The 25,176-nt window shown below is 42.1% G+C and overlaps 1 protein-coding gene across 1 annotated transcript in view; it reads right to left on the reverse strand.

Moving 5' to 3' along the window:
* Positions 1-1,753: 1,753 nt before the first annotated feature.
* Positions 1,754-25,176, reverse strand: part of NIBAN1 (niban apoptosis regulator 1) — a gene marked incomplete at both ends in the record, with an annotated part of 57,897 nt that continues 34,474 nt past the window's right edge. The window contains 9 exons of the mRNA XM_079535320.1: positions 1,754-3,435; positions 4,378-4,489; positions 6,273-6,380; positions 6,922-7,032; positions 9,780-9,941; positions 10,143-10,330; positions 10,933-11,095; positions 11,185-11,289; positions 16,401-16,516. Of these exons, the coding sequence (XP_079391446.1) occupies positions 1,754-3,435; positions 4,378-4,489; positions 6,273-6,380; positions 6,922-7,032; positions 9,780-9,941; positions 10,143-10,330; positions 10,933-11,095; positions 11,185-11,289; positions 16,401-16,516 (2,747 nt within the window). The remainder of the gene's footprint in view (positions 3,436-4,377; positions 4,490-6,272; positions 6,381-6,921; positions 7,033-9,779; positions 9,942-10,142; positions 10,331-10,932; positions 11,096-11,184; positions 11,290-16,400; positions 16,517-25,176) is intronic.

The following is a 25,176-nucleotide window of genomic DNA, read 5'->3' on the forward strand; positions in this document are numbered from 1 at the left end:
AAGCTGACAGTGGGATAACGAATGATTTGTTAAAAAAAAAAAAAAAAAAAAAGAGCTGGTAGTGGTCTGCAAGTGAGTAATTTTGCACCAAGTATACAGAGGAAACAATGCTGCAAAGGACTTTTGCAAGGAAAGGATCTGTGACACTGATGTCTGTACACTGCAGTATGGCTCCTGCAAGGAGCAGGAGTCGTGCTTATTTTACACTGGTGACACTCAGTTAGTCTACTCAACACATAGGCAGTAATGTCTGCCTGTTCCTCTAGTGTCCATTCTCTGTTAGTATTATAGCAGATTTTGATAGCATTACATGATAGACTTTTTACAGCTTGTTAAGTGCCAGCAAGTACAATGCGCTTTGGCAGTTGCTTTTTATTCCCATGTCTTCATGGGTAAAAATTTTACTTACTATGTTTACTTATTGATCTTGCTGTCCTGCCCTGTCTTGTACTCATTCAGAGTCAGAAACCTCAAGCTAAATTTTTAAGGTGCCCTAACCTGACCTCTGAAGTGTGGTCTTGATCACTAAAGCCTGTTTTGTTAATCTGCTGTTTTTCATTTCCAAGCTTTTTTTTTTGTGCACACTCTTTAAATGCTGTGTGCAAATAATGCTTATAAGCAGCTTTGTGCACAGGTCACAATTTGATGTGGATGACAATACACTGGCTACAAAAGCAACAGTTTTCATTTTAATCACTGCTTTCAAAACGTGATTCTGCCCTCCACAATTTAAGCAAAGTAAAAAAAAAACCCTCAGCTGATTTTTGCTTCAGTTAATGTCTGTATTAGAAATTATACACAATGATCATAATATTTCACAAACATTGCAATTGAAGATGTTGTGTATGCACCTAAAAAGGCGTACAGAACTGGGTAACTCTAAGTTAAGTCAGTAACAGTGTAAATGGCAGGACTCCCAATATTCTGTATTAGATATCAGTGAGTAAATTTTACGGTGGAAAGTAAAACAAAGAGATGCTGCCTAATGGTTATAGTTACTGTAAACATCCTCATCTTTCCTTTCCATGAAATAAAATAAAATAAAATAAAATAGCCATAAAGTGCTCTGGAAGGCTAAATAACTCAGAAGTGCAGAGTGGGACTGAGAAACCTGCTCCCATATTTCCCCCATTTTAAATATAGCAATAAGAAAAAAAAAAAGATAGAACACTTGCTTGTCTTCACTACCTGTCAAAACTTCAATGTAATTAAGTAATCAGTTGACAGCCTCTGCACTGGGTGTAGCTTTTGAGCAGCCTACTAAATTAACTATCTGGTACTGCTTGACTACTAAAAGTTTTATTTATTTCCCATATACTGCATGCAAATACAGAATAGTAACCTATGTACCAACTGCCTAAGAACTGTAACAGTACTGTCAAATCCATGCATTTAAAAACCATGAGCTACTCCTCTGCTGAAACATGTATTACGTTGTTATAATAACTTCCTAGTCGGGGATGAGTTGCTTTGGAAGCATTCAGTGGCAACATTTTCAAACTTTTCTATAATCATGAAGGGCAGCAAATTTGAAGTGAAAGATTAGATTTCCCAACAGTGATCTGAGGGAGGGTTTTAACTGAAAAGAAACCTATCACCCATCACTCAGGAAGGGATATGTAACAAAACTGTAGGAGCTGGTAATACCACAGTGCAGCCCATTTCCTCTAGCTCAAATTCAAGTATGTATTCACGATTAAAGAGGGATTACTGGAGCAAATAAATCCTAGAGGGCTGGGCTGAAAAATGCCTCTTACTCTTCAGGGCTTTGCTGTACAGAACTCTCTTCTCTGTTTTCTTGTGTGAAAACATTATTTACTTCTGAACTTTTTATTTCCACGTGCGAAGACAATTCATCTTCTGGCTTCCCTTCGCTCCCACCAGGCTCAGCACCTGCTGTGACCTGTACAGCACTTGCCTGGTCTGGCTCTGCTGCTGACACAAATGGCACATCTACCAGTCCTGTTCTTGGCTCTTCTCTATTCAGAATGGGCATTTGTGTTGCATCTGGATTTTCAGCAAGCTTATGAGAAAAGCTCTCAGTCCCTACCTCCACCACGCCAGCATGACTGTTCCCTGCTCCTCCTTCCTCCCCACTTAATCTTTTGTCTTCAGATGCATTTTCAGCATGTTCTTCTGGATGCAATCTATCACTGTCACTGCGCCCTGCATCTGTGTACCACACGCTTTGCTTGATCTCAACTTCTGACTTTCCCTCTTGAGGTGTATCTGAGATTTCCACCAGCCATTCTGCCTGTGCCACACTGCGGCCCACCTTGGACACATTCCCTATGCTGGTACCATCTGTCCCACAGCTAGATGAAGACAGCTGGTCCTCCTTGAACTCTGTGCATTCTGCTGCATCTTTATTCACCATCGTCTGGCTCACTTGAACTTCTGCCGCAGCCGTTTTGCTTGTCTCATTGTTCCCTTCGTACTCTTGCAACTTTACAATCTCAGCTTCACAAATCTCTTCTACCTGCTCAGGTGGAGTATCAGCCGGTAACTCAACCGTTACCATCAGCAAGTTCCTTATTTCGTTCACACCATCAAGAGGTTCACAGTTCTTTACTTCTGTCTCACTTTCTTTCTCAAGATTATCCCCAGATGCTCCTTTCCTTGTGTGTTCATCCTGGGAAGCAACACTAATCTCAGTACTTGCTCCTTGCTCCTTGCTTTTTTCTTTACTATCCTTTTCAAATCCAGTTCCCGCTTCATTTTCACTCTGTGACAATTCCTCTGTAACCCCTTTTTCTACCTCAATTTTCATTTCAGCACTTCCTAAAATCTCTGTTTCTGCTGTTTTATTAGGTGGGGAAGTCAGCTCTATCTGAACACCTTCTTCATTCACTTTGCTTTCTTTTTCAGAAATCACCTTCTCCTCCACTGCTTCTTCATGTACCTTAAGTTCTTTTTCAGGACTTACATCTCTCAATGTACTTTCAGTCCCATAAGCTACTTCTTCCTCCACAGCTTCTTCCTGTGTCTTAGGCTTTTTCTCAGGGTCCCCCACAGAGTCTGCTTTCACCATGCTTTCATTCTCCAAGGGAGTATTTCCCTCTACAAATTCTTGCTTCGTAGGGGTAGTGGAAAGGGACTCCTGTTTTTCGCTGATGTCTGTAATGACCACTTCTTCACTTTTGCTTGCCTGACTACCATCCATATTAACAGAAAGGACTGCCTCTTTGTCTGATGGCTTTCTATCCTCATGATCCTTCTCCCACAAAATCTTTTCAGTCACGATGAGTGTCTCCTCACTTTGGGTTTCAGTATCTGATGCTTCCATTCTGGTGGTAGAAGGCTTCTTAGCAGGAGTGGTTTGTGCTGACCCAGAAGGGGTCTTCAGATCAGTTAAACTGGACACGCTTTCACAGGGCAGGTTCAAGTTATCTTCAAAGAGGTTGTGCTTCTTTAGAACGGCGGCTTCTTTTATCACTAAGTAGAACAGAAATATGAAACTGGTTGGAAAGACTGACAGAGGCACACTGAAGAAGGTACATCATTTCCATGAGTTTCAAATGTCATACATTTTGATATTACAGACAACAGTAGTTTTCGTATTCAATTTATTTTCAATTTGCATGTATTTTTTAGGGGAGGAGAGAAATAACTTTTCTGTTTTGAATAATGAAACTTCAATATTGACCTAAGTTTGGCATTGCTATAATGCAAAACTGCTACAAGATCTGTGGTGCAAAAAGGTAATGTTGAAATGCAGAAATAGTTACACTGAATACATGAAATAAAGTGTACATTACATTAAACATTAGACTGATATTTTGGAATAGGAGTGCCACAAAGTGGCAGGTCAATACAGAAGCCTGTCTTTTATCTAGCATGTAGATAGGCAGACCAGATAGAAATATTTCATATATGTTTTACATGCCATAGCATGGCTTTATTTTCATACACACAAGCAAAGAGGTCTGCAGGGAATGCTGCACTGGTGACAGTCATGTGCTGGAAACAGCATCTGGCAGTACATTTCATTTGGGGAAATTCATTTCCACTGCCATTAGATGTCACCAGGTCCTTCCAAATAAAAGCATGATTTCACTCTTTGGCCCAGGGAATCAAGACAAAGTCAGGCTGGCATAATCACACTTTGTTATAAATATGTTTATGCCATGCTGTAATTTTGAGTTTCCCAAGCTTAGTAATACTGCTATATGGATTCAGATTTTAGGGCTTGCCACGCATTCAGTGACCTGAATCCAAGCACTGTAGCACTGCAATCCCCAGTCTTTGGAAAGCTGCGACTTGGCCCTGAAAGCCAAGGTTAGGCTGTCAGGTTAGGGCTCTGGGTTCCCCTGAAGCAACAGCTAACCACCAGCCTCTGGCCAGAAGGTTATCACTGTCATTCAATGGTATTCTTACCTTTCAGGGTTTCTTCAAGCAGCATCTGATATAAAATCTCTTCATACACATTCTCTACTTGGATCACGCTGGTGTAATCCGCAAAAATGAACTGCTCGTATTTCTGCAGCTCCTGTGCAGACACACAAGAAAGGAACAGAAGCACAAAAATGCAGCTACTTGAGAGATTCCGAGTGCCTTACTCCAAAAGGGCACCTGCATTTAGCATGTCCTGCAATGCTTCTTTTCAGCTATGAGCAAATGATGTATTTTCACAATTAACTGTACACTTCTCAAACACTGCAGATCATTGTCATTGTCATCAGATCACTGAGAATGACAGATCACTGTCATCATTGCCATCTTTACTGGAATAAACAGTTCTGAAAGAAAGACCCAGTGAGGAAATGCCTCACTGTTTGCCTAAGGAAACAAATCCACAAGGAGCAAGGGAGATACAGGTTTTTGTTTTTTTTTTTTTTTTTTTTTAGTGGGTGTGCACCATACTGAGCTTAGTGGTTTAGATGTAATAGGCAACATCTAGGCAATAATTGAGTCATGGGCCCTAGGAACCAGCTTGGTTGTCTATAAAAAGAAAATGAAGTGAGCCCTGCCCACTAGAGGTACCCACAGCCTAACATCTGGTGATGTTGGTGATGATCACAAGAGCAAGAGTTGGCTGGACCTGTCAGCTGTCCTACACCTGCTTTTAGAGCTGGCTGCTTGCTGCTGCAGAGGCATGAACTCAGAAGGCTGGTGGGAAGTTTGCACCACCACTGCCTCCTCCGTCCCATATGGCAAGGACACTAGATGGGATTCCACTCTCTGTATTCAAGGGAATAAAATGCTTTTGCTTCCTTGCTTGCTCCTGTGCATAGACATGTCCTGCTGATGCTGCAGAGAGTTAATACTATTGTTTTGGGGATAGGAAAGAAGGTAGAACAATACACAGAAGAGCGTGAATATATTTTTGAAAGACCTAACTTTTAATGATCTGTACTCAAAGATTCACAAGCATAACTTGGTTTAACTCTTGTTTTTTCTTGAACTGAAACAAGCTAGAGAAGTAGGAAAGAACAACACAGTATGGGTGAGAGCTTGCAGGCTCAGGGAACTGATGAACATCAGCGAAACAAAAGGGCAGGGAGGCAGAGATGGCTTAGGGAAGTCATCTTCCATCTGCTACAGTGAGCACACAAGAAGAAATGCATGATCTGCAAGAAGGGTAAAGGCTATTTAATTTAAGGTGAACGGTATTCTAGCTGTCCCCTCATGCAGGAATACTAATACCACCTCCACGGAACCAAGGCAGCTGTTTGCAGGGTGCTAACTAACCTACCAGCAGCATTAGGGGCAACAGAGACAGCCTCTGTACATTTGTTTCCTGACCGCTGACACAATGACTTCAGTTTAGAATCACTGAACATCAGTCCACAAGCCTGTCTGCGGAGTGCTTCTGTCACCCAAACAGGCATTTGGTTTTGAAGCAGGTGCTGAGCAGAGGCTGTACATGGTCACAGCAATGCCTCTCAGTGCTGAATACAGGGACAAGCTCATAACCTAACCCTGCAACTGTCAGATAGTGAGAGGAATCTAGATTGAGGGGACTTTAGCTTTTTAGGGAATAAATGAAATGGGGATAGGTAGAGGTCTGCACCTGTGTTTCAGAAAGCAAGCTGTAAATGCAGTTTCTGAAATCACTCCACATCTCCTACTCTGCTGCTATAGTCATAACCTGGTAAACGCCACTTTAACCACCTAAATGCCATTTATCCAAATAGGCAACTCCTTGAAAGGAAACAGCTTTACACAGTTTAGGACTTACAGCCAAGGTAATCTTTCCCAGCCTCCTACTACTTCTTGTTTTGTTTTGTTGTTTTTTTTAAATAACAGAAATGAGCAGAAATGTAACCTACTGGTTTGCATGTTGAAGCCAATGTCTTCTGCATTGTGGGCAAAGTAATCTGCACCAGTGCTTCTTGAAATATCTTCTTCCGGACAGTGCTGCTATCATAATCATATTGCTGTTAGAAACAGACAAAAAGAGAAACAAGCCCAATTGTGTTGGATGTTATTCATTACTCACAGGAGGAACTGGCTCTTGTAACTGCTGACTGGCAAACCCCAAAGGATACCAATGGGCACATTCAGGGGTTTCGATTCCCACACAGGTTACTGCAGCTTGTGGAAAAATTCTTTAAGATCAGGGAAATTCTGGAATTATTTTTTCTTCCTGGGCCAGAAACGGCCCTGTGCTTGCACTCTGCAGGTATTTCATCACTAAGGATAATGAATTCTAGGAGCAGGCTAACATGGAATCTAATATAAAACGATTTACTCAGATCCGCAGCTGATTTGATTGTAATTAAAAGCACCAGCTATGTAGATAGCCTTACAACTGTGTGCCCAGAACTAAGTTTTACCCCCAGAATGAGCGGCTTTGCTAAAAGCCACCAAGTCAGTATATCCCACCAGACAGGAAAAGGTATCTTCGTTAAGATACAAAGACAAATTCATTTAAAGGCACAGCCCCAGGTCTTACAGCACAAAAGCTGTAACACTTACCTTCAGCACTCTCTGCTTGACTTTTTCAAGGGTTGTTGCGACTTTCACTGAGTCTGCCTGGCGACTTGGAGAGAACAGCTGCTCAAAAGTATAAACTGCGTTTTCCATCAGCTGGGAATGACGATAATAAAAAAGATCTGTTAAAGGCCAGTCATGTACAATTTACACACACATGAAGAAGCCTGCTGAATGTAACCATTAACTTCAATTGTACGTCTGAGAGGGCGAAGCAGAGAAAAAAATTAAGTGCTTAGAATCCATAAATATTGTCAAGCTCTTCAAGTGATTGTAGAAGTCGAAGAAGAGTCTTGTCTAGTCTAGATTGCAACAGCCTGTTTTGGAACCGGAAAACAAAAAGAAGAATTTCTTACACTACTGCAAGAGTATAAGAAAATGAAACAACTTCAACTTCTATCTGAAGTTAAAAGCTGGGTCAACATCAGCAAGACTGCTCAACTGTTATTTCAGCAAACTTAAAAAAAAAGATTCAGTTATTTTGTCCAAAAACGTGTTGCTGTTGGTACTCTGTTTCAGCAGTCTAAAGGCTAACATGCACAGAAATGTTGCACTAAATAAAGGAAATTAAACCTTGGCATCTTTAATCTGATATAATAGCTTTCTTGCATAGAATTAATCTCAAGTCACCACCCAAACTGATGGCAGCAAAGACAAGAAGTAGAATCCAGTGGCTGTAAAAGCTGCAGACAAAATTTATTATCCTAACAAGAAGATTCCCATTGACTGCTATCAGATCCTATTGGCCTTAATAGTTAATAATGTAGATAATTCTTTTTTAAAAAGTTATTAATTAGCAGCTTTTCTTATAAAGGAACAAATATCTCAGAGCAATAATGTCTTATAAGTTCTGTTGGGCTAGTAGTTGTCACAGTTATCCACAGATTCATGTACTGTACTACAAGAAGACATTTCAGAAAAACAATTCTGCAAATGGTAATTATACTTAAAGACCCTTTGCTTCTTCTTAGTGTTTCCATTCAGTTTTATTGGGGAGGATAGGGACACCCCCAGGGAAGCCATCAGCACTGTTGGGTCTCGCTTCACACTGCACATGAACATAGCAACTGATTTACATCACATACAGAAGACGTTTTGTAGCTTACAAATGAGCATGCACATGCTTAGGGATAAGACACTTATTTCCTCCTCGACCATTAACGTTTTCATGCAGGCAGATAAGTGGTAACAAATGCTGAAAGGGGATTTTTTAACTGACTGCAGATGATGTGGAATTGGACCACACAGGCTGTATTTCTACACAGTGAAGAAATGGAGAAGATGCAAGTTTGCTTCATCTGTGTGTGCATCAAGAGGCAGCACAGTAATGGCTCAAGAACTGCAAGCCTTCCCATAAAATTACAAGACACAAACAGTGTAAAGTTGGAAGCTGATTCCTAGAGGAATGACTCATTTATTGCATTTTTATGTGAAGCAAATCATGAACTGACAAAGTCACTAGAGCTGGTTTATTTACACTTAGTGCTACACTCCTAAATTCCCTAGATTTGACCACTAGAGGATGCCAAACTCCCAAACCAGTAGCTGTGCCCTAAAGAAGAATCCTCCAATGTCTCCCAAGCTAGAGTTAATCCAAATGCTTGTTTTATATTAAAGCTCCATGAGAAACATCTGACCTTACTTGTTAATAAAATAAACGCCCATGGACACAAAGTGAAACTAGTTACCATTTTTATGAGAAAAATAATAGCCTCTTAGAGAGAGAGAAGCAGTAAGAGCATTATCAGAATAACTTCTGCTTTCATTTAACTTATTTATCGTGAATTTTCACTCATGTTCCCTCCAGGAAAAAAAAAAAAAAAAAAAAAAAAAACAACTAACCCGAATCATAACTGGATTTGTATGGGATGTACTTTCTGCGTAGTTCTTTGTCTTTATTTATGGTCTTCACTTACTCAAAGACATTTTGTTTGAGCAGCATTTTGGAATAATTCTCCTAAGAGGCTCAGATGCGAAATCAGAATTTTAATTCTAGTTAATTATTTGGCAGCTGACCATTGCTGTACTTAGAAGAATTGTTTTTGGGAAAACCTTATCCCAGCACTGCGTTAAAAACTTGTTTTCCTTGTCCACAATTCCCACCTCACGTAACGAGACCAGCTCCATTTCACAAGATGACCAACTATATTACTTAGTTTCTCAACAATGGATTAAAATCACAGGATTCAACAAATTCAACAAAGCCAAACCTGCCCTGCTCTCTAGCAATGGAAAGAAGCCTGCTGGATAGGTCTTAATAGATCTCCAGCCAATCATCCAGAAGAAATAAAAGTAAAGCCCATACCAATGCACATCTGAGAGGAAAAAGAGGAGGCATTCCTTTTTCATATCATATGACACAGTCCCTTAAAGCCATGCCCATGAAATAGCAAAGCAATTGGCAATTTTTGACATTAACTACCTTATTTCATATTGGTGAGAAAATAAACTGTGAAAGAGGAGACATTCTATTTTGGTAAAAAATATTTAGGACCCTTCCTGAAAAATCAATCCTGGGGAATAGAAATCAGCCATCCCCATCAGCATAAACACAACTTTTCAGGGTGCAGAGACACTGAGAATTCAGAATGTGAAGGTTCATGAGAAGAGATGATCCATCCAAACTTGTTGTGTCTTACCTTAAGGCTCACACTCACGCAATCCTACTAAGTAAGCATGAAAATGAGCTTCTAGCTGTGATTTTCTTAGGTTTAGTTATCTGCACTTTGACTGATGTATATTGTGAGCCTCTTGCACAGCTCTTTATGAAGATTACTTTGAAGCAGCTTACAAGCACAAATCTAACCTGTTCTCTCAGGAGGAAGAACTGGTTTTTACAGTACCTCTTGCATGAAGTTCTGTGTCCTCTGAACCACAAAGTCAACGTGATACACCTTGAAGCGACTCTTGAGGTCATGAAGGAGCTCCTGGAGGAGATTCACTTTCAGATAGCTGGGCTCCATCTTCACAGAATTGAATGGTAGGTTCATAAGCTGATCCACATCCTGTATTCCAGTGGAGGAAGAACAGTGTTTTTTAAAAAGCAACGCAAACCCAATTTTTGATAGAGAATGTAAGATTTTCTATACCACAAAACCAAGCAGCAATGTACTCCCACCTGGAGAAGCAACTTCTGCTGTTAGTCAAGTTCTAGATAGAAAATCCTTGTGCTCATGTAAAGGGCTCCAGCTGCATTTTTGTCTTACCTCCTTTAGCTTTGTGATATCATTTGTCTTCTGGAAGTTCTGGATGATCTCATTAACTTCTTTATCAAAAAGTGAGCGAACTTCGGTGAACCCAGAACTCACAGGACCCATGAGCTCCTCCAAAATGGATGTGAGGAAGGGTTGGATATTTTCTGTGCAGCACTTTTGGGCAGGCTCAGAAACGGTGGCTGGAGTGTAAGACAATACACACAATAGACATAACTTAAGCCACTAAGATACACAGCGAAAAGAGTAATCTGAACTGATCTGCTTCACGATGGATTAAATGCCTCTGTATGTTTCCATGGAGTTACCTCTCTTTGGTGGTGACAATGGTGATGAGAGTTAAGAATTTTCTGAGTGGCAATGAAATGTCTTTTCTTATGCCCCACCTAATCAAAGTAGCAGGTTGGGGGCACTGAAAGCCAAGGAAAGGGAAGCTCCAAGTACTGATTAGTACTCAGAGGTTTGCACAAAGCATGGCCATGATGCCTCCGTAAGGATTTAACTGACCTTGGCATCCTAGGCTGTTATGTGTGAACACCAACATAACATCTCCAGTTTTATTAAAGCAGCTCCAAAATTATCATCTATTTATTTACTAACTCCAGCGACATCAACTGATGCCTGCCTACTTTTTGCACTCCTTTTTATACTCATAGCAAATTATAAATCTTTTTCACATTACTTTAAAATCATGTTAAGAAGCCCTCTGGTTTAAGTATGCTTCAGCAGCCGATGAAATTGTCACTAAAGAATTGCTCCCCAGCATGTTTGTTCCACTACTAACCTTTGATTTTTCCAGCTAAGAAGTTCTTGGAGTTCAGAATCTGATCCATGTCGGAGCGAATGGTGCCTTCAAGAGTTTTTGCAAAATCTCTGCACTCTTCTTTCAAGGTACTCAATCCTTCTGCAACCTGCTGCTGGACTAAGCTATAAGCTTCTTCTACAAACTGAATTCAAACAAGTAAGTGAAGATCAGAATTGGCACATACAGACAATTAGTATGAGAATTGACCATTCTGGAAATACCCATACTTACACCAAACCAGGCCCGCTTCCTGTCATTCCTCTTTCCTTTCATTTTAGGCAGGATCATTGTCTGAAGATTGGGAAGCAGCTCCTCCATCACAAGGTTGCTCAAGATCTACATTGAGAGATTAAAATGACCAGTTCACGCACTGTTCTTCACCTAAAAACTGAGCACTCCCATCAGAGAATGATGTGTAAATACAGGGGCTCCAGACATAGAACAGTTCAGCTGTCCCAGGTTGCCAGGAGGACCATATTTAACACATCAGGTGTGATTGAGAGAAGTTCTTTGAATTTCATATGAAGATTTTTTTCTCTGAAAAGCTCTGAAAGACTGTGCAACTGCTGATAAAGGAGGAACTAAGACGCTGAACTACAATGACCACTCAAATGTACTGCACGCTATTATAAAATCGGTGTGTAAACCAAAGGAGCCAAAATGATTGATATGAACTGAGGAACTGGATCTAAAACACGTGAAAAGCTGTTACACTGACTGCTGCTTCCCCTAGCTGACCTTGCTCTGGGCCACTCACACCCTCTCAGATACCGAAAGACTCAGCAGCCAAAGGATGCTTCTACCAGAACACTGATTGATCCAAAAAGCAACATGTGGAGGTAGCAGTGTGGTTCTCTAGGACTGTTGCAGACAATGCAGAAATTGGGATAGATCAAATAATTCTACTCCGATTTTTTGTTCCCCAAAAATTACGAGTATAACACAATCTGAAGGTTCATTAGCTCCAGGCTAATCCTGAGGCAAAAGGGATACAATGAACAGCTGCTGGAGTTTGTGAAGAACTTTTCAAGGAATTACTTTTGTCAGTAAAACAACTATGCTGGTCTAAATACAGGAAAACTTTCATTTTGTCAATTTTTTTAATATAAAGTCTCCTTTCAAGCATCTGTACTGGCACGCAGAAAAACTAAGGAAAAGTTATCACTGCTCCAGTCGCTTTTGATAATTTAAGCATATTGTCTATTTTTCATTGCTGTATTTTTCTAAATTGACACTGAGTACTTTTCCCTGTCAGTAACAGAAGTTAGAAGTTTAATGACTTTTCAATACAGCAAAGAGTAATGAAAAGTCATTAAACTTCTAACTTTTCCAGCCTGCAGCAGGGCCCAGTGGTTTCAGAGGAGATGCATCACTCATTCTGAGCTCAGTAACTAAGCTGAAACTTGGGCTTGCAGCTGGAAAAGATATCAGCCCAGAATACAAATGCTCCCAGTTTGGAGGGAGCAGTCAATATGGTGGTGGGCAAGGCTGCAGTTCAGAGGGATCCTGACAAGATAAAAAAAAAAAAGGAGTGGACAGAAACCTCACGACGTTCAACAAAAATAAAGTCACAGTCCAACATGTGGGATGGAACAACCGCAGGTACCAGTACAGGCTGGTAACAAATGACTGGAAAGCAAATTTGCAAAAGAACACATCTTGGTGGTCAACAAACTCTACATCTGTCTGCATCTGTTCACTGCTACATATGGGAGGGTGTTGAGCAGACAGAGGCAGACTTTTCTGGGAGGTGCTCAGGGAAAGGGTGAAGATGACAGCTGCAAGCATCAACAAGGCAACTGTTAAGAAAAATTTTGCACGTGAGGATGGACATGGGAAGAAGTTGTGCTATCTCCAGCCTTGGCTACCTTCTAAGCTTAAATGCACAACTATTCTGAGCAGGGGACTGGCCAGACGACCTCCAGAGATCCCCTTTTAACTTATTTCTGGCCCTGCAGGTCTCTTGATAGCCTTCCCTTTGCACAGAGGAAGGTCTTTCTTCCTCGATGCAGAAATAATCAAGCAGTGCAAGGCAGTTTCCTGGTTTCACCCCCATCCCCTATTTCAGAAGCTCTCCCTCACCAAGCTTTCTCCCGAATCATTTGCCCTGTACTTCCATCAGGTTTTGCTCCTCCTCTACCTAGGTCTGAATGACAAATCCTTTCTTGCTCGTCTCACATGGATGCACCAAGCTGGCCATACACACACAGTCACAGGCACAAATCTTTTTTGAGAGTTTACCTGTCCTCTCCATATTTGCATTTGCAAACATTGTATCTGTGACTTGAGAAAGCTGCAAAACCTTTTCTCCTCCTGCATTTTCCTATCATGGCCAACAAGACGATCCACTGGGGCTGCAGAGGAAAAAACTCATTACAGGATCAGCCCCATTTCTATTTCTTGCTGATCTTGTCTCTGAACATGTTTCCCACAGAGGCATCAACCAGTGCTGGAGACATGCTAGATTCTTAACCTCCTCTACACAAAGTGTCTTGATTTGGACCTCAGTCTCTTGTCTTGTTCAGTCACTACTTATAATTCAGAAGAGGGAGGAAAATCTGTTTTTTCTTCTGGATGTGTTCATTTTCTGTTCATAGATCTTGCCCCAGTATATATTTGTACTGGCCCACAGTTACAGAGCCCCAGTTGCTAACTTATGATGACAGAAGCAATACTACTGTGCATATGCTATACAGAATGGCACATAAACCTTTCATCAAGGCTCTTCATTTGTCCTGACTGTACAGCACATACAAAGCTGCTCACAGCATCCTGAAAGCTTTGAGGTGTGGTGGATATCCTGTAAATCAACAAGAGGCATGGGAACTCTATAAAAAAAAACAAACAAAATATATCTTCAGGTTCTATACACTCCTCACTTTATCTGGGTGAAGAATTACTGGTTTGCTCAACAGTGTCAATAAAGTCTCACAAACTGTGTTGTCCTCCTTCCCTTCCAGTGATACTGGAACAGGGTTATGCTAAATGAATGCATATTTGAAGCCACTTCTTCTAGATTTGATGATGCCCAGCACAGTCCTCAAAGGATCACTGTCCCGATGCACCCAGCCACTGGCTGAGCTGACAGAGAACTCAAATGCACTGTGCAATGTCATATTTTCATCATGCATACTGTGCCTGTGTTTATTGACAGTCAACCTCCCATTACAGCCTCTGAATGGGTTTTAGCCATAGCTGATACTGAAGTCAGAGAGCAGCACTGCTTCCTCCAGCTGTTACCCTTAACAAAAGGCTCTGTAAGTGCAAGAAAGGCTCCCTTTGTGGTGATGTGCTCCTCCTTTCCTGCTATCAACAAACCAACCATGCACTGGGAACATGACTGGGAAATGACAGAAAATTAGACAGCAGGAGTAAGAAGGGCTTTGCCTGGATGCCACAGGTCTTAACGAGTCTCCTCGGCATAAAGCAATCCCTACAGAAACTTAATACCCAATATCCTATGTACTAATATAACGTATATTAGTACAATGTTTCTATGATTTGCAACAACCTAGTGTTGTTTCATGCAGCTGAAGCACTTACAAATTATGCTGCAGCACCCTGTGGATTCAGCTACGCCGACTCAAATCACTGTCAAAACCACTGGAATAACTGAGGCCCTCGATGGATAAATTGCTTAAGAGAAATCTCACAAATATCCCAAACTGGAGCACCATAAAATGGAGAAATTAAAAAAAAACAAACAAAAAACAAACAAACAAACAAAAAAAAACGCCAGAGGGGGGTTAGGTTTTTTAATCCCTTGATTTACAAGTAAGTTATTCTACATTCATGTAGTACTGATCAACAGAGTTATGCTGGAACATCATGGTGTTGCAGTGCTCTCACTGTGTGGCTGTTCTGTTGCCTATAACATGTACTGCCAAAACCTTTGCTGTTTTGATCTTTTTCAGCATTTACCTACAGAAATACCACCTGCAATTCAACATATCCTCTGTTAATAATAAAATATTAAAAAAGAAAAAGAAGAAAAACAAAATCAGGGAAAGAAACTTCTTCTGCAACTCCCCAGCACTCTGGCAGCTCTTCAGCAGAGTTCCTGGCTAATTGTTTTGCTAAATCCATGCTGCAGTACCTAGGCAGAGCTGCGTGAGCTAATGACTGCTTTAGCACATCCTGTGGAGAGTCTGCCATTATAAACCAATGTCAGTAAATGTATTTATTGGCATTCTGCAGAAATTTTTACAGCAACAAATTGTAGCCTGCTTGCTCCAAACCATTCACTTAGCTTGGACATTTGCCTAAAACAATTCTTCTACTCAGTCGAAACAGGCATGAGAACACACTCTATTTACAGAATGAAATATTGCTAAGAGGATAATAGCATAACTAGTCTGGATGTCTTCTGATTATGGTCCTCTTGAGCTTTATGCGTTGTGAATAAAGAGTTGGCAAGCAGTAGGCAAAATAAAACATAAAATGAAACTAGTGCTATAACAGTTCCATAATGTGAGGGGGGAAGGAAGAAGAGAAAAACTCAGTCCCTCCACTGGAACAATGAAACTCCTTACATTATGGTATTTATTGTCAAATGTTAGCAGAAACTGACCCCCAGTGTGGTGGCTCTGGGAAAGATGCTGCTTATAGATTCTTCCTCATTTTCCACGTTTTTCAGCATTTCCAAGGTTTACTTTTTCTAAATGCATAATTTGGTTTCTTAAAATAAAACCCTGCGTCCTGAAAGCTCTGTCAGATTTTTGCCATCTTCCCAAAGGGAAACTGTACTTCACCAAGGAAAACACCCAACAGCTGGTATGAAAGTAAATGTTCGCTGCTGAGTGCTTTGAAAAAAAAACACATAAACCAGGGCCCAAATAATGTCTCAGTCACACTAAAATATGTTTGGGGTGATGCTAGAGGGATCAGCAGAGTTACTTCAGCTACCATCAGTGCTCCACTTGCTCACACAGGTCCTGAGTACGGACCTCGATCCTGAGCTCAGTGTATCATTTGAAATGCACCAATCTTTGGCATTCTGAGTGTAATTGCTCCTGAGCAATGCTTCAGAAGGCTGGCACACGTGCAGCAGGTCTACCAGCCTGTCTGCTCAGGACTAAAGCTCCATTTGCGAAGAATGGGGAAAAGCAAAATGAAGAGATCCTTCAAAACACATGCAGGGCTGCCCTTCTTCATAAAGCCTCATCTCCTCTGATGGCACTGGGAGGCGTTGGACCACAAGGAACTGGAAACTGTTGTTACAAAGGCAATTGCAACAGAAGAAAATACATTTCTTATCTGCAGAAGAGCAGAAAAGGCAGAAGGACGGAGCACACCCCGATGCAGCACACAGCAAGGATTGCCTGCGTTTTCCTGCATTTTAGCATTTCATTTTTAAATACTTTTTTTCCCCAGGAAGCTTTATAACCGCCTCTATTCTCATAGCTGCGGCAGCCAAAGCCCCCCACATCAGGAAGATGTTGGTTTACCTCTTTTTCATTGCCGGTTGTCATTTCCCATGTCCCATAGTGGCCCTTCTCCTGTCGGAAGAACTGAATGGCTTCTAAGAACGCCTCGACTTCATACGTGGTCTGCTTGAGAAAATCTGAAGAAAAGGTAACACAAAATAGCCTTTAATAAAAATAAACACCTTTTAAAATCCACTTTCTTGTCCCATGCACATACCAGAGAAATATTTTCCAATCATTTACTCAGCCTAAGTGCTCGAAGACCTTTGAGTTTCCATGAAGACTCAGAAGCATAATGTTGCCAGATACAAACTGTCTCATCTAAAATGTTAAATTAAACCAACACTATTAACAGTTAGCGTAGAGCAAAACAGAGTAAAAGACAACCAATTTATAGGGAGCTCTGTCTGTGGTAGACTCTGACAAGCAGTCAGTAACATCTGAAAGCTCATCCCTTTAAACTTATGATTGAGATAAGATGGCATAGGGGCAAATAGTGACAGCATGTAGAAGGGCCAGCAGTTGGGAGCTTCTGCTTCTTTTGGTTAAGGTAGCAATTAAGAATGTAAGATACTGATAATTATCTCAGTGACAGCACGATGTGGTCCCTTGAGAAATTGCTGAACTCTGACTTACCATTCCCCAATACTCTTCTGCTTCATTTGTTTTGCTGTGGAATAGGAGATTTTTTCACAAGCAATAACAACGGGACAAAGTAAGTTTTTTGCTTGTGCCAATTAAGAAATTTCTAACAAAACTGTTGTGCTTTTCCCCAACATTTCAGGAATGTTTAACCCCAGCTCTGAATTACCTGCTGCTGTCTGTGGGTGCTACTGCTAGATGGTAGCTCGTCCCCAGCCTGCACTGATAGCCTGCAGACACTGTGTTGTACAAATGAGCCTGCAGCACTGAAACACCTGCAAACAAGTGGCTAGGCTAGTTTGCTCTTAAAAACACCAGGGAGCCAGCCATGACTTGGAAATTGTGTCTCTGGCAACTTCTTTCCATACTGCAAGAATTTTGAGCTATTTGCAGTCAACAGTCTCCTTCACATGACAGCATGCAAAAACACACCTAAGTAAAGCTGTAACAGCTATCATGAAGCAAAACAAGTTTGTCGTGATCTGGGGAGAAATTCCTCTGCCTCAGAAGGTGGAACAGCTCTCTAAAGAAACGAGGCTGCTTGGCAAACCTAAAGAAGGCTGAAAAACCACAGCTGAAATAGATCAGGAATCCAAGTGCTGCCCATGCTGAGTAACAGCTTCAGGATTACCGTGAGGATTATTATTGTAGGGGAACAACAAAGCCATGACAATTTATTGTCTCCTCTGCAAGGTTAACAAGTTGCAGCACTGATCAGCTGAAGTACTATTGTGTGCATGCTAGGAAGAAAGGAGGGAAGAACAATGTTAATTCTATCAAAGATAAGTATGCTGCTTTTGAAGATGCTGGTATGAATAAGTAATTGTTATGCAAAGTCAGAGATTAAATTCTCAAGCCTTGCCTGACAAGAAAGTCATGCATTTGATGTGTTCAGGAAAGTTTCTAAAGACAAAAGCTTTACAGGAGGCTTGCATGCACACCAAGGGCAATAGAGGGATTATACAAATTATAGCGAATTTGGAAGATTAACACTATGTTAACTCCCCTTCTATCTCCTCCCTGCATTTTACCAGCTGGTAGGCACCACCCCTGTTTTGCAAATACTCAGAGGTTCTGAGAGATCAAACGATTTCTTCAACACCACACAATGATCAACCAAGAGAACAAAAGGCACATAAAATCCCAATCTCTTTTTCAGTGCTACCTCCTTAATTTATAGCATTTATAATAGCAAATCATAAACCAGGATGCAAAAATACCATTTTATGAGTTGTACAGTCAGGCTGCTTGCTGCCAAGAGAAGATCCTCTGATGGCAGCTTGGACAAAAGAATGGAGTACTCCACCTGTAAAATTGGTGGAGTGCTGCATCTGAAAGCTTTTGTCCTCCTGAAAGCAAACTCTGAATGTTTAGACCAGGCTTAGCTGGAGGAAGGGAGAGTGCAGCTCTTCAGCCCTCCCATTGTGACTCACATGTTTTGTTTCTCCACAGCTGTGCTCCCTCCTAACCAAAAGGGACAGCAGAGCATCCAAAGGGCTGCATCTTGGACCTGCCAAGGTGACGATTTGCCAGTGCTGACAAGTCTCTGCTCTCAGATCATGGAGTTTTAAACCCCGAGCTCAAGGGAGTGCTCTGTTCTCACTGTTCCCGACCCACAGAAAAGTGGGAGGAAGGTGCTAAAAAAACAAGAGCAATTCTCTGTATAGTTCATGGGAATGGTGTCAGGCTGTAAGTAGCATAAAATCCCAAATCACACATTCTTTCCTGTGTCAGTAAGCACAAGAGAGCACCACAGTTATGGTAGTCTTACTGCAAATACAGCTCAAAGTAAAAAGGAAGCTTTATCCTTTCAAGGCCTACTGTCATTGCTTTAATGTAAGCAATTTTTGTCACTTTCCATAGGAGGAAAGGATTGCATCAGAGATAACGCACTGAGCAAGCAGATCTGTCCAGAGCTGGCCTGCACAGAAGCTGTTGGCAATGGACACAAGAGGCACATTGATGGGAAATGTCTTGAGAAAAGGGAACTGTACCCAAGATGAAAGGAGCTGCAGTGCACATCCTGCAGGGTTTCAGGAGGGAAGAACCAATGTAAGACAACTAGCAGTTTATGGAAAGGCTAGAAGGCTGTGGACAGATTGGCAGCCAGCTGCATTCTAGCAGGGCAAAGCAAGGCAAACAGTGAGTGAGCTGTTGGGTAGTAGCCCTGCTTTCGTGCAAGACAGAGGATGGTGCGTGGGAGATGGAAGCAGAAACTGCAGCTGCAAGCAGGGCAGGTGGCAAACCCCTATTGTGTCAGGAATGATTGCTCATCTGCAGAAAGGGCAACCTGTGCTTCCCTCTGGGGCTTCCCCTGATGCAGCTGGTGCCTAACACAAGCCATGGATCTGCACCCACTGCTGTAGAACCCGAAGCATGTCAGGGAGCTCAATGCAGCAGTGGCTGTGAGTCCTCCTCCAACTCTCACACGATGTGTGGGGGTTGTGTGCTGGTGCAGTGTCTTATTACCTCTGGTTCCAGGTTTCTTTGAAGCTAACCTGGGTTGCAGTAGGTTATGTATTCTGGTGACACAATGGAACAGGTTGCCCAAGGAGGTTGTGGATGCCCCATCCCTGAAGGCACTCAAGGCCAGGCTGGATGTGGCTGTGGGCAGCCTGCACATAGCAAGGGATTGAAACTAGATGATCATTGTGGTCCTTTTCAACCCAGGCCATTCTATGATTCTATATGTAAAGGCACACCTTAACAAAGATCGCTCTTCTTTCTGTGCAGTAATCACTGTACTACCTCAGTCTACTTTCCTACTTGTGTCATATACATGGCTTCCACAACCACAGCAAGCTGGAAACATCTGCTCTGCATATGTGATGTACCTTATTCTCCTCTGCCTGGGCCAGCTGCTGCCCTCCTCAAAACAGAAAACCGTCCTTTCCTTTTGGGTAGCCTGTATGCACACATATAGGCTTCTAGCTCCACCTTCAAGCTCTATCTCTTTATGAAGGAAAGAGCCAAGCACAGGAAGATTTAATTGTCACTGGACAAGAAGCAGTTAGCAAATAAATCTTCAACAACATTGCAAGCTGTGAAGTTTACTGAATGTCCTCCAGCATAATGCCTGTGAGACTTCACGGGCACCCAGACTGATGCTACGTGCTTAATGCAGGCTCCTCTGCACTTGGAAAGTTCCCCGAGCAGCTTCTCCAGCTGCTAATGGATAGAACATCTGCTTGTTTGGGGAGAGCAAAACAAAATTCTGTTTGGTCTCTTTTATTTCGAAATAAGAAAAGCCACACAGAGACTCTATTTCTCATACCCCAGCATGCAGCCTAATTCAAATAACAAATGCAGATAAGATATTGCTAACAGTGCATTCCTTTTATAAACATAACACAGAAGCAGTTCATTCACAGAGTAACTGCTGCAAAGCTCCTACTGAAAAGAAGAAAAGACAACTGGAAATACCGTGACTTTCTGCATCTCCCCACATCACTTATCTCACGAAGGCACAGTGCTTTCAGTGCTGCAGAAAGCTGCCCGTAGGCACGAGCCTCCTCACAGTGTATGTCCCTCCAAAAATAAATCTTAAACCTTCGCTGATCGAAATGATGCTCAGAGGACCAGGCTCCTCAACACCCACTGAGCACAGTGGGCACCTATGAAGTCCTGGTACCAAATCCACAACACAGGAGGTCCCATGCCTAATTTTGGTCACATCCAATGTTTTGGCCACTGTCAGAATTCTGTCCCTTAATGTGGTTCTTCATGTTACCCACTACAGCTCCTTGGTGTCACCCAGCAGATGCCTGGTCAGACAGCAGTAATGGGCCACCTTCAGCCCCAGGCTCCCACACGTGTGCCCAAAGGCAGCAGCATGGACTAGCTGCCCTGCTGTTCTCAGCCTCACCTGGCGTCATAGACTGGCCAGTCCTACCCTAGTCAAACACAGAAATTTTCTGTGCAAAACCTTCTAGAAACAGACTCTGTTACCAGAGGCAGTAAGTGCCTTAGGGCTCGCTGCCTGTCGCTAAAAGTGTGGATTTTCAGCAAATCTGGATGGTAGGAAATCTGTGTTCAACCATTCCAATTCAAGTGCCTTAACTGCATGTACCACACACTGCTGCATCAGATGATTAATCACTCAGATGGCAATTTCCCTAATTACAACCGAAGGGAGGTACCTCTTTAATAATACATCCCTAGGCTGCTATGCTGAAGGTTAAAACACTTTTCAATACTCAATTTAGCCTGTGCACCCCTCTGGGCAATCACTGTTATGAATAGAGCTCACTGCTGCAGCATTAAAAAGGAGTAAAATGGTCACGACTCCACAGACAGGGATAGGTATCTGAAGACAGACAGCTTAGAGTTTACTCCCTTCACGAATGCAAAGTCAACAAGCAAAGTCTTCATGTAAGCAGCAGCATGGCTCATTCCTGTGCTTCTCATAAAGCCTCGTGGCAAAGGCTGTGTTTGGGGAGCTCAGCAAAATGTTTCTGCAGCTCCTGGTGGGACTGTGGTCAGATGCGGTAACCAGACAGCAAGAATTTTCCACCTCCCACAATTTATGGGGTGTTCTGCTCCGCTGAGACACCAACAGTTTGCAGTTCCCTCCTGCATCCCTCCTGCAAACTGGGCCTCGCTCATTTCTGGATGCAGCAGCAGCATTACAGTGTGGAGCTGCTCAGGGCCAAGGAGCTGCAGTCAGGATATTTTACGATGTGTAAAAACCGTGCATGCCATTCTTCAAAACCAGCAGAGTGCCCCAACTGCAATCCAGTAAATATCCCTCTCCCTTATGGGTTTTTGTTACGCTAGATTTATTACTTTTGTTGTTAATAATAATAAAGGGGTATACGGGCTGTGGACAAAGTACTTTACCAAAGCTAGCTAAGGCCACCGAGAGCAATCTAAGTCTTTGGCTGACATTTAACAAATAGCTGAGGCCCAGAGAAGATGAAGATGAACCAGTGCTAACACGGAATCCAGAAGCCTGAGCTCACAGAGTACAGGTTTTAATTAAAGAAATGCTGATCCTGACAATCCGCCCATCGTTCGACTTCCAAAACTCAGAAGCAGTCCACCCTGCTCCCTCTGCCTCCTGCAGCACCAACATCTGTGCATGCTCCTATGCTGGAGGCTGAGGACAGGTTGGTTCTGCAGTCAGTGGATGTTATTTTCCACATGGGTCCTGAATTCTTCCTGCAGGTAACTGTGGATGATGCCACAGCTGATGCCAAGCAATCTTATAGCAATGGTAGTATTTATATATGATGGTGATGCAGTCAGCCTGGCTCTTCTCTACTTCCTTACTAATTTAATTAATTAAATTAGAAACCTTGTTTAATTTCATATAACCTCACAGTAAAACATTCTTGCTCCCTCATCTACTTGGTGAAAACCTAGCTTAGATGATGGCAGTGCCCTTGTAGCTCTCTCTTGCTGATCCCCTTATGTAGCATCTTCCTGGGACAAGAAAAATCTCTGGTTCTACAGTGTTGGTGAAGGGCTGTGCTTCTTGGGAGGCTGTGAATAGAGCAGTAGGAGGTGGACAAAGCTGAATAATATTTGGGATTTTCAGTGTTTTACTTTTGGTTTCAGCAGTCTCAAAAGATGGTGCTTCCACCACTTCTTGTTTGTACTGGACATCACCCTCAACAGAACAATTTCTGTGATAAGATTTGCAAGTCAAACTTCTCCCAATTCCCTTCCTCTTCCAAGTCATCCTCCTCTCACCCCAGCATCTGTTTCTTTTGAACATATTTAGATTGTTGTGTTTCCCCTGCTTTCCATTAAACATGCTTTTTAATAATAATAAAAACAATCTATTTGATTTTTCTAATTGAATTTCTTTTAAAAAATAGCCCTTTTAAAACAAAGGCTGGTAAAAAAAGAAAACAGAAAATATCCATTCCAAAGCAAAGGGGGGCTGTAGAAAGAAAGGGCTATTATATTCCAGAAGTGTGGTATCTTAGCCATCTCAATAAGCAGGACGCTGCCAGCTCTCGTAGTGGCACTTTGAAGAAAGCTTCACACTGCCAACTGCCAACAGATTTGGGTGAAAGCATCTGGAGAACACTGGGGAGTCAGAGATGTTCCTGCAGTTAAAGAATGATTCCATCAACCTCTCTACACCACTATCAGGGGATGCCTATCAATACAAATAAGCGAGAACACCAAAGAGCAGTTTCCCTCTCTATGAATGATCTATCCAGCACAGGTTTCCTGCAGTAGCATTTTTTTTTCCTATTATTTCAGAGAATACCCTCCTGGGATTCAGTTGCTCTGGCTAAGAACCGCAGCAGTTACTGCTGGTTGCTCATCCAGTTTCTGTTAATGATGAGTAACTTTCTCCGAGGTGGTGCATGAGCGATATCATCACATGGAAAATGATGGACACAGAGAACAGGCCAAGAGAGAGTCCTGGCCCAGAAGTTGTTATGCACAGCTGTGCAAAACTAAGCCATCATCTCCTTATCAGATGGCAAAAAGAAGTCACCTGAGTTCTTAGGTATTTCAAGAGCTACTGCTTGTACTACAGAAAATTGCTAAGGAAGGCAATGGCCATAGTCTCCAAAAGCTGAGGTCCTGAATATTTCTGTCTCTTAAAAACCAAACCAAACAGTTCCTGACACACAGAACTTCACCCAAGGGCTAAGTAAATCCAAGTGAATTCATCTTCCTGAATGTGGGGAAATGAGGAGGACTGGGGAACTGCACTTCATGGGATGACAGCCTGCTCTGGGCTGGTAAGCACCCCAGAGATGTATCTCTGAACGAAAGAACACACAGTTTAGTTTCACAAAATGAATGCTGTCATATTATTATCCCAAACTGAGTTGGAAGTGAAGTATAACAGCTTGATCTGATAGGCATCAATCTCACAGCTCTGATGTTTTCCGGAGAGCTATGTGCGGTGTATTATTCATAGATCATGTGGTACAAAACTGCTAACCACTAACAGAAACAAGATGAGGTCATTTCCAAACAGGATACAACCCTGCAATAATACTCTGCATTTATAGCAAATAAAGTTTTGCAGCACAAACTCCCTCAGAGAAACATTACACCAGAGTTTCAGATGGGTGCTTCGCAGCATGCATTGCCTGCATTAAAGCTGCTCAAAGTAGCACCTCCCTCTGCCAGGAGCATCACCCTGGGGTTTTATAGCCTAAACCACAGCATCATCCATCTCCGATAATACCCAAGTGCTTTACAAACCACTCCTGGTAAAGATGATCATTTTTTCTACTGCTGACCTTTGAAGCTGCAGCCCAAATACAGCCTTCCACCTGCGCCAATGAGTCTCTTCACAGCTACTAAAATAGGTTCAGGGGGTGGCTGCAAGGCAGTGCCTCTTCTGCACCACCTCCTGCTTTGTACTACGTTAGAAATGAAAGATCAGACCACGGTGGGAGGTGATGTAAGTAGCAAGAACATCACTTCAATTAAGATTTTACACACATTAATCATCTTGGCATTTCAGAATGAATATACCTCCCACTGATTGAAAAGCCCAACTACGGTACAAGCAAGAGAGGCGTACTGGAAAAGCCAAAGCCATGCTGACTGAAGGAACTGATGTCACAGACGGAAGACACCCTGTATAAGGAAAAAGTAGTCTCATTTTAAGCAAATCATACAGCAAGTTCTAAATTCTCTTCTAAAACATTTCTTTTTTTTTTTTTTTTTAGCACCTTGCAGATCTTGTCAGAGATTTTCACTGCAAAGTGGTGTTGTAAGTTGTGACGATGCTGATACTTCCACCAACATTTACTCCCCAGTTTTGAACCCGTATTTGGGCTTGTGGGTCAAGTGAGAGACACGGAATAGACCAACCATCACCTCAGCCACTCAGATGGGGTAAAGGAGAGATTTCACCCTGTTAACCATCAAGTGATTGAATTAACAAGTCAAAAAGCAAGCTCCAGGTCTGAGTTGGACAGGAGAAGTGCTATGTACTGCCTGCACTGTGCTTTTGCCCAGCCACAAAGTATCACACAAACCTTCAGAGCAGAAAGCTACTGTACTTTAACATCAAAAAAGGTGTTTTTGGTATTTTGTGGTCATCAAAGCAATTTCCCACTCAGTTCTACTTTATTTGGTCCTTCTGCACATTATCGGAAGGAGATAATTCTGAAAATGATACCCGAAAAAGAAACTCCTTTTCTTCACCTGCCCTCTCCAGATGAGAAAA

This window comes from Tetrao urogallus, assembly GCF_951394365.1.
Source record: "Tetrao urogallus genome assembly, chromosome: 5".
NCBI lineage: Eukaryota > Metazoa > Chordata > Aves > Galliformes > Phasianidae > Tetrao > Tetrao urogallus.